This window comes from Parasteatoda tepidariorum, chromosome 1, assembly GCF_043381705.1.
Source record: "Parasteatoda tepidariorum isolate YZ-2023 chromosome 1, CAS_Ptep_4.0, whole genome shotgun sequence".
Taxonomy (NCBI): domain Eukaryota; kingdom Metazoa; phylum Arthropoda; class Arachnida; order Araneae; family Theridiidae; genus Parasteatoda; species Parasteatoda tepidariorum.
The window spans coordinates 103,903,909-103,916,673 of NC_092204.1; the positions used below are offsets into that span (position 1 = coordinate 103,903,909).

Genomic DNA, 12,765 nt, shown 5'->3' on the forward strand with positions numbered 1-12,765 from the left:
TATGGCAACGTTTGCTTTGTTTTGCTTACGTTACTATTTCTCTTACACGGCGAATCGACCAATGATTGCCGCTAAAAATGTCGCATGCCAAATCTAGCTGGGTGGCTCAACATATAGCGCTTTTAAAAACGGAAACTGAAATAACCAGAGAGCATCAGCTGCGGCAATCTCATACTATTAAGCTAGGCAGAAGTGAGTAGTCTTAGTCGATAGATCTCTATTTTAGTATTTTGTCGAAAGCGCGCGTTTTTTCACGAATTTATGTATTACGAATTTATTTGACGATTTTTGATTTATATCACGAATTATACTATAGCACATTTCTAATAGGTTTAACGAATTACATGTCATTTATTTGAATTCAAATTTATTTTAATGACTTAGTATTTACTAAAAAGAAGTAATTTTTTTTTAAAAAAAAGTTTTTTTATGAATTTGAATGATTGTTTTGAATTCTTAGAATTTTGTGCATTTGCAATGTACATAAGTTAGTAGCGAGCGAAGCGAGCTTGGTTTGCAAAGCAAACCATATAAGATTGCGTAGCAATTTTGGGCGGTAGGCGAGCGTTAGCGAGCAGGGGGCGCAGCCCACCAGTAGTGTTATAATAGTACTATACAATAGTTTACTATACAATATTGTTCATTCGTCATTCGGAATCATGAATAATGAATAATTATGCAAAATCTTCCTAAATAATGAATAAAATACTTTTAAACAAAAAAAGTGTGCAAAATACTGTAATTTATTATACCTGCAATTAACTACTAATAAAAAATCGATAGTAATAAAATACTTGTAATCATGATTACAGTTAGTCACAGTAACAAGCAACAATATTTTCTAATAAAAAGTAGTTATGACCGCTTGTTCATAATAATGTATTAAAAGCTAATTTAGTAATCAATAGGTAATAATAAAACTAGATAAAGAACTTCTGATTAATTTATAATAGGGTATGAATAGTTAATTTAGCCCTATTTCCGATAAACTTATGGAAGTGCTTGAATACCAAGCTCCCCCTCCAATTCACCGTTTAGTTTTATTTATTTATTTATTTATTGCCCCTTGATTTTATTAACTACAATAACATACGGAATTGTCAGTATAACGTGCTTGCCGTATTTAATATTCATAAAATAAAGTGCAATAGCAATTTTTTATGTCATTTATAATTCTAAAGTTTGATTTATGAAGTCAAGAGAAAAAATTAACGGCGTGGTAGATGTGTAGTCAACTGAGCATTTTTTTTCCCCCTTTGAAATGTGCGGCAGGTTTACTGAAAGTAGTAGAGTTTATATTTTATAAGGAGGACGATGACAACTTGACCGTTGCCCCCCCCCTCACAAGTTAGCTTTATCTACATAAAGATTTAAAATTGCATGAAGGAATTAAAGTGAAATGATGTTCATTTTTACTTTTCCGTATTGTTAACAGAAATAAGTAAAAATGTCTCTTTAAAACGCCTCTTCCTTTTAATATTTCTCACTCAATTAACAGAAAAAGTTTGCGTCATCCAAAACAAATCGTCCCAATTAGGGAAGGTTAGTAAGTGTTTTAAATCTTTATGGAACGAAATTGGACGAATAGTTCTGAGAAATCGAATTTCACGAGAATTGTATTTTTGAAATTTGATTTCTCAGGAATTATTCGATCTACCTTGTTCAAATAAAACTGCATTCTTAATGATCTAAAAATTTGTATATCTTACAATTTAAATTTTTTTCTATTATTATTAAGTAAAATTACAGAAAATACGAAACAATTATTAAATTTTTTTGGGATGGATTTGTCTTTGGATAAATGAATTTTATAATTGTGAAAAATAATTTTCAATTCGATTAAAAAGCGATATCGAGCGAAAAACTCAAAAAGTATTCGAAACTATTAGGCCCATATTTCTCAGATTGAGGCCAATCCTCATATTTTAAAGGTAAGGAATCCGAATCATTAAAAAAAAGGCATGTTTGTTCTGTAAAAGTACGTTTTTGTGTCTGATTTTGTAAATTAAAATATTGCCTGCACTAATATATGCATGTTTGAAATGCTCCCTTTAAACTGTTCATTTTGAGTCCTTGTACAATCAATGGATCAAAAATTATTCTCTGTGTTTCATTTTTTTCCCTTTTTTTTGCACTATCCAATTAAAATAATTAGTAACAAAACTTTAAAACTATAGCTATAAACTTCTCGCCCTACTACCAAATTCCTTTTTACGAAAAATATAATTTACGAGTTTTTATAGTATCCAAAATTAAATACAAGTTTAAAAATCAAATTTTCTGATAAAATTGTTATGGTAACATGATGAAATTATTTGGTATTGAGTTTATACTTTAACCAAAAGGGATCCGTTTATCGGCAATAAACAAAAATAAAAAAAAAATTGAAAGAAAGAAACTAAAGCAATCGTATGAATTAGTGAAGGAAGCAAAGAAAGCGAAAGAGTCCACTAATAAATAAAGAATATTATAAATACATTGTTTTAAATATGTCTTATCTAACGCTCTGGCTAATTGCTTAATATTATCTGATGATTTAACACTTTGACTAATAAATCTAATATTTTGCTCGAGTGAATAATGAGATAAGTATTAGTTTAAAAAAATACACTTTCATTTTCCCATGTTTAATGTAATCTATTTTTTTAAACTGATACATGCAATTTATGAAAAAATATGAATAGCAACAGTGCAATAATAACTCACCATATGTCAACAAAATGATATGAAGCATAAACGACACAACATTCAGAAACATAGAACTAGCTGGAAATGAAACAGAAAAACGATCCCATTAACTCATGCAGTTGAATACCAGTACAATATACTAGTTACCAGATCGACATTCCTTAAACTTCATACTAATTGTTAATCCTGTTATTTCAAGAACCATTTTTAAAAAGTTTTATTTTTTTCAGCGAAAATGCTACCTAACTGAATGGAATCACTCACAAACAGGTACCGCGTTTTAGGGCAAGTAATAGGATAAACGTTCCAACATGTTTCTATCTATCAGTACATTAACTTGTAAAGAAATAAATAAAAATAATGATAACAAACAAATAAATAATGTAATTTTCTGCTTTCCGAAATTTTTATTTCAATTTAATTGTCCTAATTTACTGCAGTGCTTCTCAAAAGTTCAGGCACGCTTGGAATTCTTCTATCAATTTCAGAATAGTAATACATATTTTTTCTCAGATATTTTACTGTAAATGTATTGAACTGATTTGAGAATATTCAAAGCAAAAGAAAAGCCTCTAAAGCCCCTGTAAGCGCTTTGAAACTAAAAACAAGTCAAATTTTACCAGCGCCGAAATTTTAAACACAAGAGCTAAACGCAGATTAACTCAGATTTTCAATAAATAGTGACAAGTTAGAAAATTATTAAATTTTTGGTTGACATAATGAATCCTTGTGGGATTACTTTTAAGTTTTATTCACAATACCCAGATCAAAGCAGTTCACGCAAGAAAAAAATTTTGGAATTTAGTGGTTAAAATTTCAAAATATATCGATTTATTAAATAATTTGTTCAAAGCGAGATATTAAGCAGAGTTTAAGATCAATGTATAAATTTACAAACCATTTTTAAGATGTGAAAGAAGACCGCGAAAAACGATTCATAGACTAAATAGAATAATTCAAAAGCAGATTCAGTTTCTAACCAAAATCATTCAAAAAATGATATCAAAAATCAAGGAGGCCACATTGTTTCAATAGATCACATTTGTAGACAAACTCATGAAACCGAATGCCGAAAAAGGCGCAAGAAAGTTCGAATTCTTTGTCTTTAACTGCACTATAAACAAGTGAGAATAAATTGAGTCCGCAAATACTTGTAATTCGGCTGCAAATGAATCGATGTATTGTTTGGAGGAAAAAAAAACTGTGTTATTTAGGTGTTTTAGATGGCAATAGTTATTTTTGATAGAACCTAAGAAATAGTCGAAATGATGTACCAGACAACATGGTGCAACGTGGAGGTTTGTATACTTGCTTTTTGGATTATATGGCTAAACCAATTTAGCATTTTTAAGTGATTGTGGAAACTCAACTGACTATAAAAATATACTAGGTAGTCATTTACTATATTTCAGAGATAGATTTAGTGGATCAAAGTGGGTTTTCCAACAAGACAATGCCAGCATACATAAATCTATGGTGAATGAAATTATAGCCAAACCGAAATAAAAATGATGTAACCCTAGAGCAGAACGAATGATATGACATGAACAGCAGGACGTCTTTCGCAATGTGTTAAATAAAGTATATTTTTCAATCAAAAATGTGATGTTCCTTTTAAGAACAAAATGTTCATTTAATTAAACCTTTGGACTATCTAATTAAGATAATCAAGTAATTATCCATAAATTGAAGTCTATGAAACAATGGCTTAAAGCTAAAATTATAACATTTTTAAACTGTTCCCACTGAGTCCTGGTCTAAATTTATAGGAGAGGCTTTGGGTTTTCCATTACGAGCCCTAGGGAAAGCTGTTCTTATCAGTTTTGCAATCGAAAGAATACATTAAAACAATATAGTTGATTATCGACTAAAGAAAATGTGCTAAATCTTGCCCTGTTTGTGAAAAACAGTTCGTTCCATATGATTGAAAACATATTTTATCAAATCAATTATTAAAATTTTGCATTTTATTTTCTCTCGTTAAATATTGTCTCTTGTGTTACTGGTAAAAAAATGTATTCTTATAGTCAATTCGCTATAACTCGAAGTACGATAACTCGAATATTACTATAACTCGATTTTTTTATGACCTTCTCCTATATGTGGCTNNNTTAAAGCAAGAAAAAAAACCTAGGAGCTGATATCTTGCCCCTTCCTTTGCAACACACACACAATGTCTTTCGCACTCTTCATGGAGAAGATAAAGCTGTCCCTCTTGAAGTATGTGAACAATGGTTAAATGAAACGTTACCAAATTTACTTCAAGGATACAGTTAAAATGATGTTTTCAATATTGATGAAATAGGTTTATTTTTTAAATGTCTTCCAAATAGGACTATGATGTTTAAGGATGAAAACTGCTCGGGTAAAATGAGCAAGGAACGTTTGACTGTCCTAGTTGGAGGAAATGCGTCTGGGACAGAGAAATTGCCCTTACTTGTTATCGGAAAAAACCGAAATCCCCGATGTTTCGAGAATGTAAAAACGCATCCTTTGGATTACAAGTCTAACAAAAAGTTTTGGATGGCATCAGTTTTATTTGAAGACTATGTAACAAAATTGGATCGGAAATTCTTCGCTAAAAAAAAGAAAATTTGAAGGCAGTAAACTTGCAGTTTCTCCCGTCAAACACAACAGCAAAGTTGCAACCGATTGACCAGGGTATCATAAAGTGCTTCAAACAGTCTTATCGTAAATGGCTTGTCAGAAAAATGAATAATAAGCATTAATTAAATAATCCGACAATATTTTGAAAGTTCAAAACCGAAACTAACGGTAAGTCGAACTTCCGATATGTCGAAGTTTTTCGTCAGTCCTATGAGATTCGAGTTATCGCGAATTCACCGTATTTAAAAATTTTCGGCTTTAATTTCTTATCTACTAATTTCGTTTTCAGTGGTATTTTTTTCCATCAATTTATAACACATTAAATGAAATTATTTGAAAAAAATATACATTATTTTTGAATTTGTAAAAACATTTTATGTGTACCTAAACTTTTGTTTCAGACTATCATCATTCGAATAGCGGCATTTATGAAACATAGCCGGTATTCATATGAAGCAGATTCGTTTTTCATGCTTAATACAACTCGAATATCATGATAACAGTAAGAGAAATACCTTCATAATCGGCTTCGGATATCGCAAATGGAACATAAGTCCAAAAATTTGACTTCAATTTCTTCAAATCCAATTTCTGTACTGTAGATAAGACATCTGAAATGAAATTAATGAATCAAATATCAAACTAGAAATTAGGAAATAGTGCATGTGAAAATATTGAATAGGTCCTTTTTTACTTGTCAATTTAAAAATTTTAATAGCTTTAGAAATGGCTTCTTTAACTTCAAAAACTGGGGTGAAAAAAGTTTCCACTGTAGTTTCCGAATCTATAAAGTTTTTTTTCGCTGACAAGTACATCTTCCCGCTTAAGTTTCTTGGGATTATTCTTTTCATAACCTTTTTTTTTTTTAATTAACGTAATATTATTTAGAACTGTGCGGAAATTTCAGAGTTTGATAGCAGAAATTAAGTTATATTTTCTAAACACTCATATTTTTAGATTTAAAAACATATCGTGACCTGCTTTAAATTTGCAAAGTGATTCAATAAACCATACCAAAAATTAAACGACAGATCGAGCGAATAAAAAGAATTTAAAAAAATCTCATAAGAACATTAAGTCTCAAATGCTATCCGGTATGGCTGCAAATGACTTGAACAAGATTATTCCTTATCATACTATTCTTACTATATTTCAACGCATGTTGCACACTTAGGATAAATACTATAATGAAAGATGCTTAATGTTATGGCCACATCAGATGCCATACTGGAATACTTATGGAATATTTTTTACAGTTTGGTGAAAACTTTTAGTATTTACCATGACAGTAAACGTGTAACACGTGAGGAAATATTCTAAAAATATAACTACAAAGAATAATTTTTATACGTTGTTTTTAAAAAAAATTTCTGTTTTTAATGGTAAACGAATATTCTGTCAGAACTCCTGATATTCCGATTTATTCGATAAATGTAATAATATGTATAACTTACGACTCCTTTAAGTGTTTAACAGTAACAAATATTTTTATATGTTTGCTCGGTCGTTTTAGTTTGGATCGTCTAGTAGAGCATTCATTTATTCTACCAAATTTTTAAACAAGCCTGTTTTTAAGAGCAAACGATATTTTTTAAGAGTTCCTTGTACTCAGACGCATTCTTCAGTCTTTATACGAATATCTTGTGTTTAATCGTAAAAGATATTTTTATATAAAAATATCTTTTGCTACTAAAAACAGGCTTATTTAAAAACTTGGCAGAATAAACTACTGCTTTATTGGATGATCAAAAATAAAACGACTGTGAAAACATGTCAAAATATCCAGCAATGGAAAGTATAATGCTTTGTGCTGTGTAGGCTAAAGCAAAAAACAACGTGAATAAAGTACGAATGAAAATATACATAAATTGACATACTATAGTTTCTGTTCTATTAACAAGAACTTTCCACGGAGTCTAAACGTCGCGAAATATATTAATATTTTTATTTTATGTCTAGACATTTAAGAAAGTTTTTTAATAGAAATAAAACTATAGTATGTCAATTTATGCATTTTTATTTGAGCTTTATTCTCGTTGTTTTTTGCTTTAGCCTACACAGCACAAAGCATTATCCTTTCCATTGCTGGATATTTTGACATGTTTTCTCTGTCGTTCTATTTTTGATCATCCAATAAAGCAGTAGTTTATTCTGCCAAGTTTTTAAATAAGCCTGTTTTTAGTAGCAAAAGATATTTTTTAAGAATTCCTGGAGTTCCAATTTATTCGAAAGTCTTTGCATAACATGTATAAGTTGCAGCGCCCTTTAGAAACTTCATATAGTATTTGCGACCTATGAGTTCCTATGTGATGATTTATTTATTTATTTTTATATACCTGCTCTGTCATTTCTATTTTGAATCATCTTATAGATCAATACTTTATTCCGAATTAGTTCAGATCAATAATTTAGTTAGTAATAATAGTTTTATAGATCAAAAAAATATTTTGAAACTTTTTTCCGATGTTTCGATGCATTCCAAATTGCCCAACTTTGGTGATGTCACCAAACATTTCTTCCATTAAATATGATTTAAATTGTATAAACTTACCGTCAGAAGGTATCGTCTCGTGTAGCCTATTTAGGGAGAGCCTTATTTCCTCCACACCTCCGAAGGTAACGTTTGATTTCTTTCTAGTTTCGGCTGGACACGATTCATCTTCTGGAGCAGTTTGCGTTGCAACGCTCTCTCTATCTGGAACACTTTCCATTCACTGCTTAACAAAAATGATTATAATAGGACAAGTAATGACTTGAACACGCATAAGACATTATATAATGGGTCACATATTATGCAGGCTATTATTCCGTTTGAACCGCAGATCATTTTACATAGACTTTTAAACAAAAATTATTATATTGGGACGACAAGTAATAACTTAACACTTATAAGAGATTATAGATTAGAGGATTATATAGGATCTAATATAAGGCCATAGATCACTTTCCATATACCGTTAAACAAAAATCATTGCAATATGATAACAAAAAAAATAACTTGGGCATATATAGGACATAATATAGGGCATATATGATATGGGCAATTACATAGGGTCACATATTACTTCAGATGTACTGTTAAAAAATTATTGTAATGGGACGACAAGAAATAACTTGGAAACATAATGCAAAATTTTAATGCTTATCAAAATATCACAACCAAACTTTTTGAAATGAACATAAAAACATTACTTCCTGGGAATTTCTGTTACTCCAATTGCCTTCTTTTAGCTTTGTGACTCCTTTTGGCTTTAATATAGAGCTGTAAATGTGTTATTAAATTTTCTCGCTTTTTAATAATTATCAATGAAAATCTAGCCGAAATATATTAAACAATAATTAATTTTAATATTATATTAACAATTAAGTTTCCGCTATTTCTTTTTTTTTTAATTTTTTAGAAGTTTAAAAAGCATTCAATTTTCTTTGCCATATCCATTGTCGTTTGGCTCGAATTTTCACACAAAAGTTTATTTATTCATTTTTCATCGAACTCAACTGAGCGACTAGAACGAGAAACGCGTTTGAGATTTTAATTTCCATTTTTAAACTTGAAATTACCACTTATGATCGGTTTTCTCAGCTATGGCATCCTTTCCATACGCAGCACAAATGTCACGAGCAGCTTTTGCGGCCTCAGAATCATAACCAAGAACAAGAATAAGGAAAATGCTCATTTTTCTTAATTTGAAATTCCAATTTAATACCTGAAAATTGACATAAATGAGCTCGAAAACATAGATTCCGGTAAAACAAAACAGTAAGAACTTAATTGCTAACCAAATAGTATTCTCTTTACAATTATAAGAAGAGTTATAACACTTAGTGTATGGTTTTTATATGTGTTCATTCTTTTCACCATATTAATTAGCATATTTTAAACAAATGAACTGTGTTTACCTTTTAACCATGTAGTCTATGCAACTAGAATCCTGATAAAACAACGTAATTCAGTATTTCTGATTTTAAAAAAAAAAAATTTATATATCGCTCTAAAAGTATCTCCTTTTTTTTTCCAAGAAAAAATAAAAGAGAATAGATTTTTTTTCTTCCTTTTTTTGTTACAGAGGATACCTCATGACTCATTGGAAAGTCATCCGCATAGATTTCAAAGAAAACATCAATATAAAGGTATCTCAAAGAATTCATATTGTGTTTCAATATATTTTTTTGTTGATGCTCCTCAACAAAAATAAACTTTTTAATTGTTTTTGTTGTTTTTTTTGGCAAATCTGTTCATTCGTTAGAATATTTGGAAAGCTGCGTGTACCATTCGTCTGGCTTTATAATATTTAAATAAAAGTATGAGTTCATGGCAGAGGTCTACAAGCCCTGTCAACCATGGCACCTAAAAAAATTTTTAGATAACGTCCGATATTTTAAAAAGATTTATGTTTTGTAAGAAAAAATAACTAAATAAAAAAAAATCTAAATATTTTCGGGAAAAAAATTTTTTTGTTAAAATATTATCTTTATTGATACATTAAGTTTTTTTTTTAATTTGAAGTCGCAAAGTAATATTCAAGCGACATAAAGTAGTAAAATGCTTCGAAAATCTCTGAAATCATTAGTGAAGGAAACTGAATGTAAAACATTAAAACCAGCAAAAGAAACTTAGATGTGTTTCCAACAATCGCCTTCCTCTCTGCTTCTACCATTAATCAAACAGATGTTCTCTGTCCTCAGTAGAGATTCATTAGGCTTTGGTAGGGTTTTTGTTTTCCGTTTAAATAGTAATTTGTCACCCCTAAGGTGCATTATTGTTTGACCTCATTTCTGATGACGATTCTAAATATATATATATATATATCTTTTATATATAATAAGGGAGAGGAGCTCTAAATATATAAAAATTATCATATTAAGTTCGATTCCCAAATTTTTGAAATCATTGTGCAACAAATTCATGTTATCTAAAAATATATTATCTTAAAATATATTATCTATATTTTGAATTTGAGTAATAAATATTAGTTCTAAAAAAGAAAAATAATTAAAATAGGAAAACACCACAATTTCGAAGACAGAATGAAATTTTAAATATCCTCATGGCTTAATAATAAAAATGTATATCTTCATCTTAAAATCCGAACTATTTTTCTATTAACTGTAAGATTTTTTAGACGCAAAAAAAGCAATTTACTTTTAGTTTTAAGTTTAAGCTGAGTTCATTAAAAATTGTCTATTTATCAAATTTCAAATTTTCAATCAAATTTTCGGCAAATCATTACGCAAAAATTTGTTTTGAACAATATAGTGCCAATGAAACTATCTTGAACTAACTAATACTACAACTAATACAATAGTATTAAGTTGCACTTGAATGGAAAAATGGTTTAGTTTAACACCGTATTGAAATATTATTCAAATAGCTCGCTTTAAAACTTTAAAATATATTCTCAGAGAAATTAGTTTAACGTTCAACTGGTTCAACATGACGGTCTGAAATCGGTTCGGTACACTTTAAGTCATAATTTTATGCAAATTCACAGCCTAATGAGCCATAATTTTATTCACTCGTATTCACATTGTATATTAAAAAGAGAGAAAAGGTAGTCCTAATCTTTCTGAAAATTCCTCCTTCTTGAAAAATTGCAAATGAATAAGCTTAATATTTAGGTAAGCAAAATGGTGAATATTTATAGTATTTTATTTGTATTGGTTTTGAAAAGAAGACCGTTCTTTTCGAAACGTCAAGATACAAATCACAACTTAAAAACATTATCGGGAGCTAAATCCCAAACAGTTACCGTGTATAGAAAAAAAATCAATGAAATGTACATAAACTAAAGATGGAAAACTATAAGAAAGAAATTAAAAAAGCAAAACACTAAAAATTAAATAAAATTACAATGTAACTAGAAAATATCAACCAATAGTAAAAACTTTTATTTTTTATTGATTATATGTGTAATGTGAAGGAGAAAACAATTAAATAAAATGAATTAAATATATGAGTTTTTATTAACATCATAAAAAATTATTTTAGTAAAGTTTGTCAAATGAATTCTAGGGGCTTAATTTTATTTTCGACAAATAATTAAAACAATCTAACTATTGGTTATTAATACCAAAAATACATAAATAACTTGTTTCAAAGTAAAGTTCTTAAAACTTTATTATAATGAATATAATTTGAAATAAGTTCTCTCAACTTTAACTTGACCGATTACAGTTTTACATGAAATATAAATTTAAAAATCGTCTTTCTTATTTAACAACTTTGAAGAGGTAATAAAGGAACACCGTTTTAGTTTTAAGCCCTTCATTTCGAATTATAATTAAAATTAAAATGTCGTAGTAGCAGAGGATAATATAAATATCACTATTAAACACCGATAAATAAGGGCTCTTTAAAAAATTTGCAAGTTTATTTTACTATTATAACTTTTAATTATATGCGGATTAAAATAGAAGATATCTCAGTTAAGTATCATGTGACTTTTCTGTCCAATAAGATCGCGCGAAACTGTAAAACGATAATTATATTTTTGTAATATGTAGATTATATTTTTATAATATGTAGCGATAAATTCTTACACTTTAAATATAGAAAAAAGAAATTATTTACCTAAATACTTGAACCATCAGAAAGCTCAGAAATAAAGAGTTTGTAAGAATTGAATTTAAACTCAGTTCTGAGGTAACTATTGTTATTTAGATGTCACGTGGTTAGATCACGTGGGCCATTGAAATTTGAAGGGTGTAAAATTAACGAATTTTGGATTTCATTTTTCATTGTTCTTTCGCTGATCGAAACATTTTATATGTATAATCGTGTGGATAATGAGAACAATTTTGAAAATTTTCCTTTGTAGACTATCTCTAACGGTTGGTTTTCATGAAGCAATCAGACTATTAGCAAATGAAATACATCTGAATAAAAATAATAAGTAGAAATGGTAAAAAATATTGGCGCCGCTTCTCAAGTGTTTTCTTTTATCTTGCGAAATTCGTATAGAAATTTAAATGGCTGTTAGGTGCATGCAATATGAATATAATAAGAATTTTTAAGAATAGCGTTTTGGTTTTTTTAAATATCAAATCTTTGCTTTCATATTTTTTCTTCCGTTAACGTTTTTGAGAATTACGTAGAGTGATCAAGAAAGCAAAAACACATTGATCGCCCGTTACTACCTGAATAATAATAATTTTTGCGTACAATTTTAACACTAAACTGCATGATTTCCTTTTTCAATTTTTTTTTCTTTTTTTTTTGAATTTTAAAAAATTGTTTTTTATATGAATGTTGTCATAGGTTACGTAAAAAATAAATTTAAAAAAATCCAGTTATTAGTATTAAGTAAGCAGAGTTGGCCGTTGATTACAGTAATCGATTACAACTGTAATTGATTACAGATAATTACAGCTATGTAATCAATTACTTGTAAATCACGATTACAAGTAATCAATTACTTGTAATCGTGATTACAACTTTCAAAAAATTTTAATTACGTTACAAAATTAATT

General features: G+C 28.7%; 1 protein-coding gene across 1 annotated transcript in view; it reads right to left on the minus strand.

The window, feature by feature from the left end:
- Positions 1–9,266, minus strand: part of LOC107449727 (uncharacterized) — an 11,274-nt gene extending 2,008 nt beyond the window's left edge. Inside the window, exons 1-4 of the mRNA XM_016065355.3 lie at positions 9,196–9,266; positions 7,847–8,009; positions 5,811–5,906; positions 2,707–2,766 (exon numbers count right to left, since the gene is read on the minus strand). Coding sequence (XP_015920841.2) covers positions 2,707–2,766; positions 5,811–5,906; positions 7,847–8,006 — 316 coding nt within the window. The 5' untranslated portion in view covers positions 8,007–8,009; positions 9,196–9,266. The remainder of the gene's footprint in view (positions 1–2,706; positions 2,767–5,810; positions 5,907–7,846; positions 8,010–9,195) is intronic.
- Positions 9,267–12,765: the final 3,499 nt, after the last annotated feature.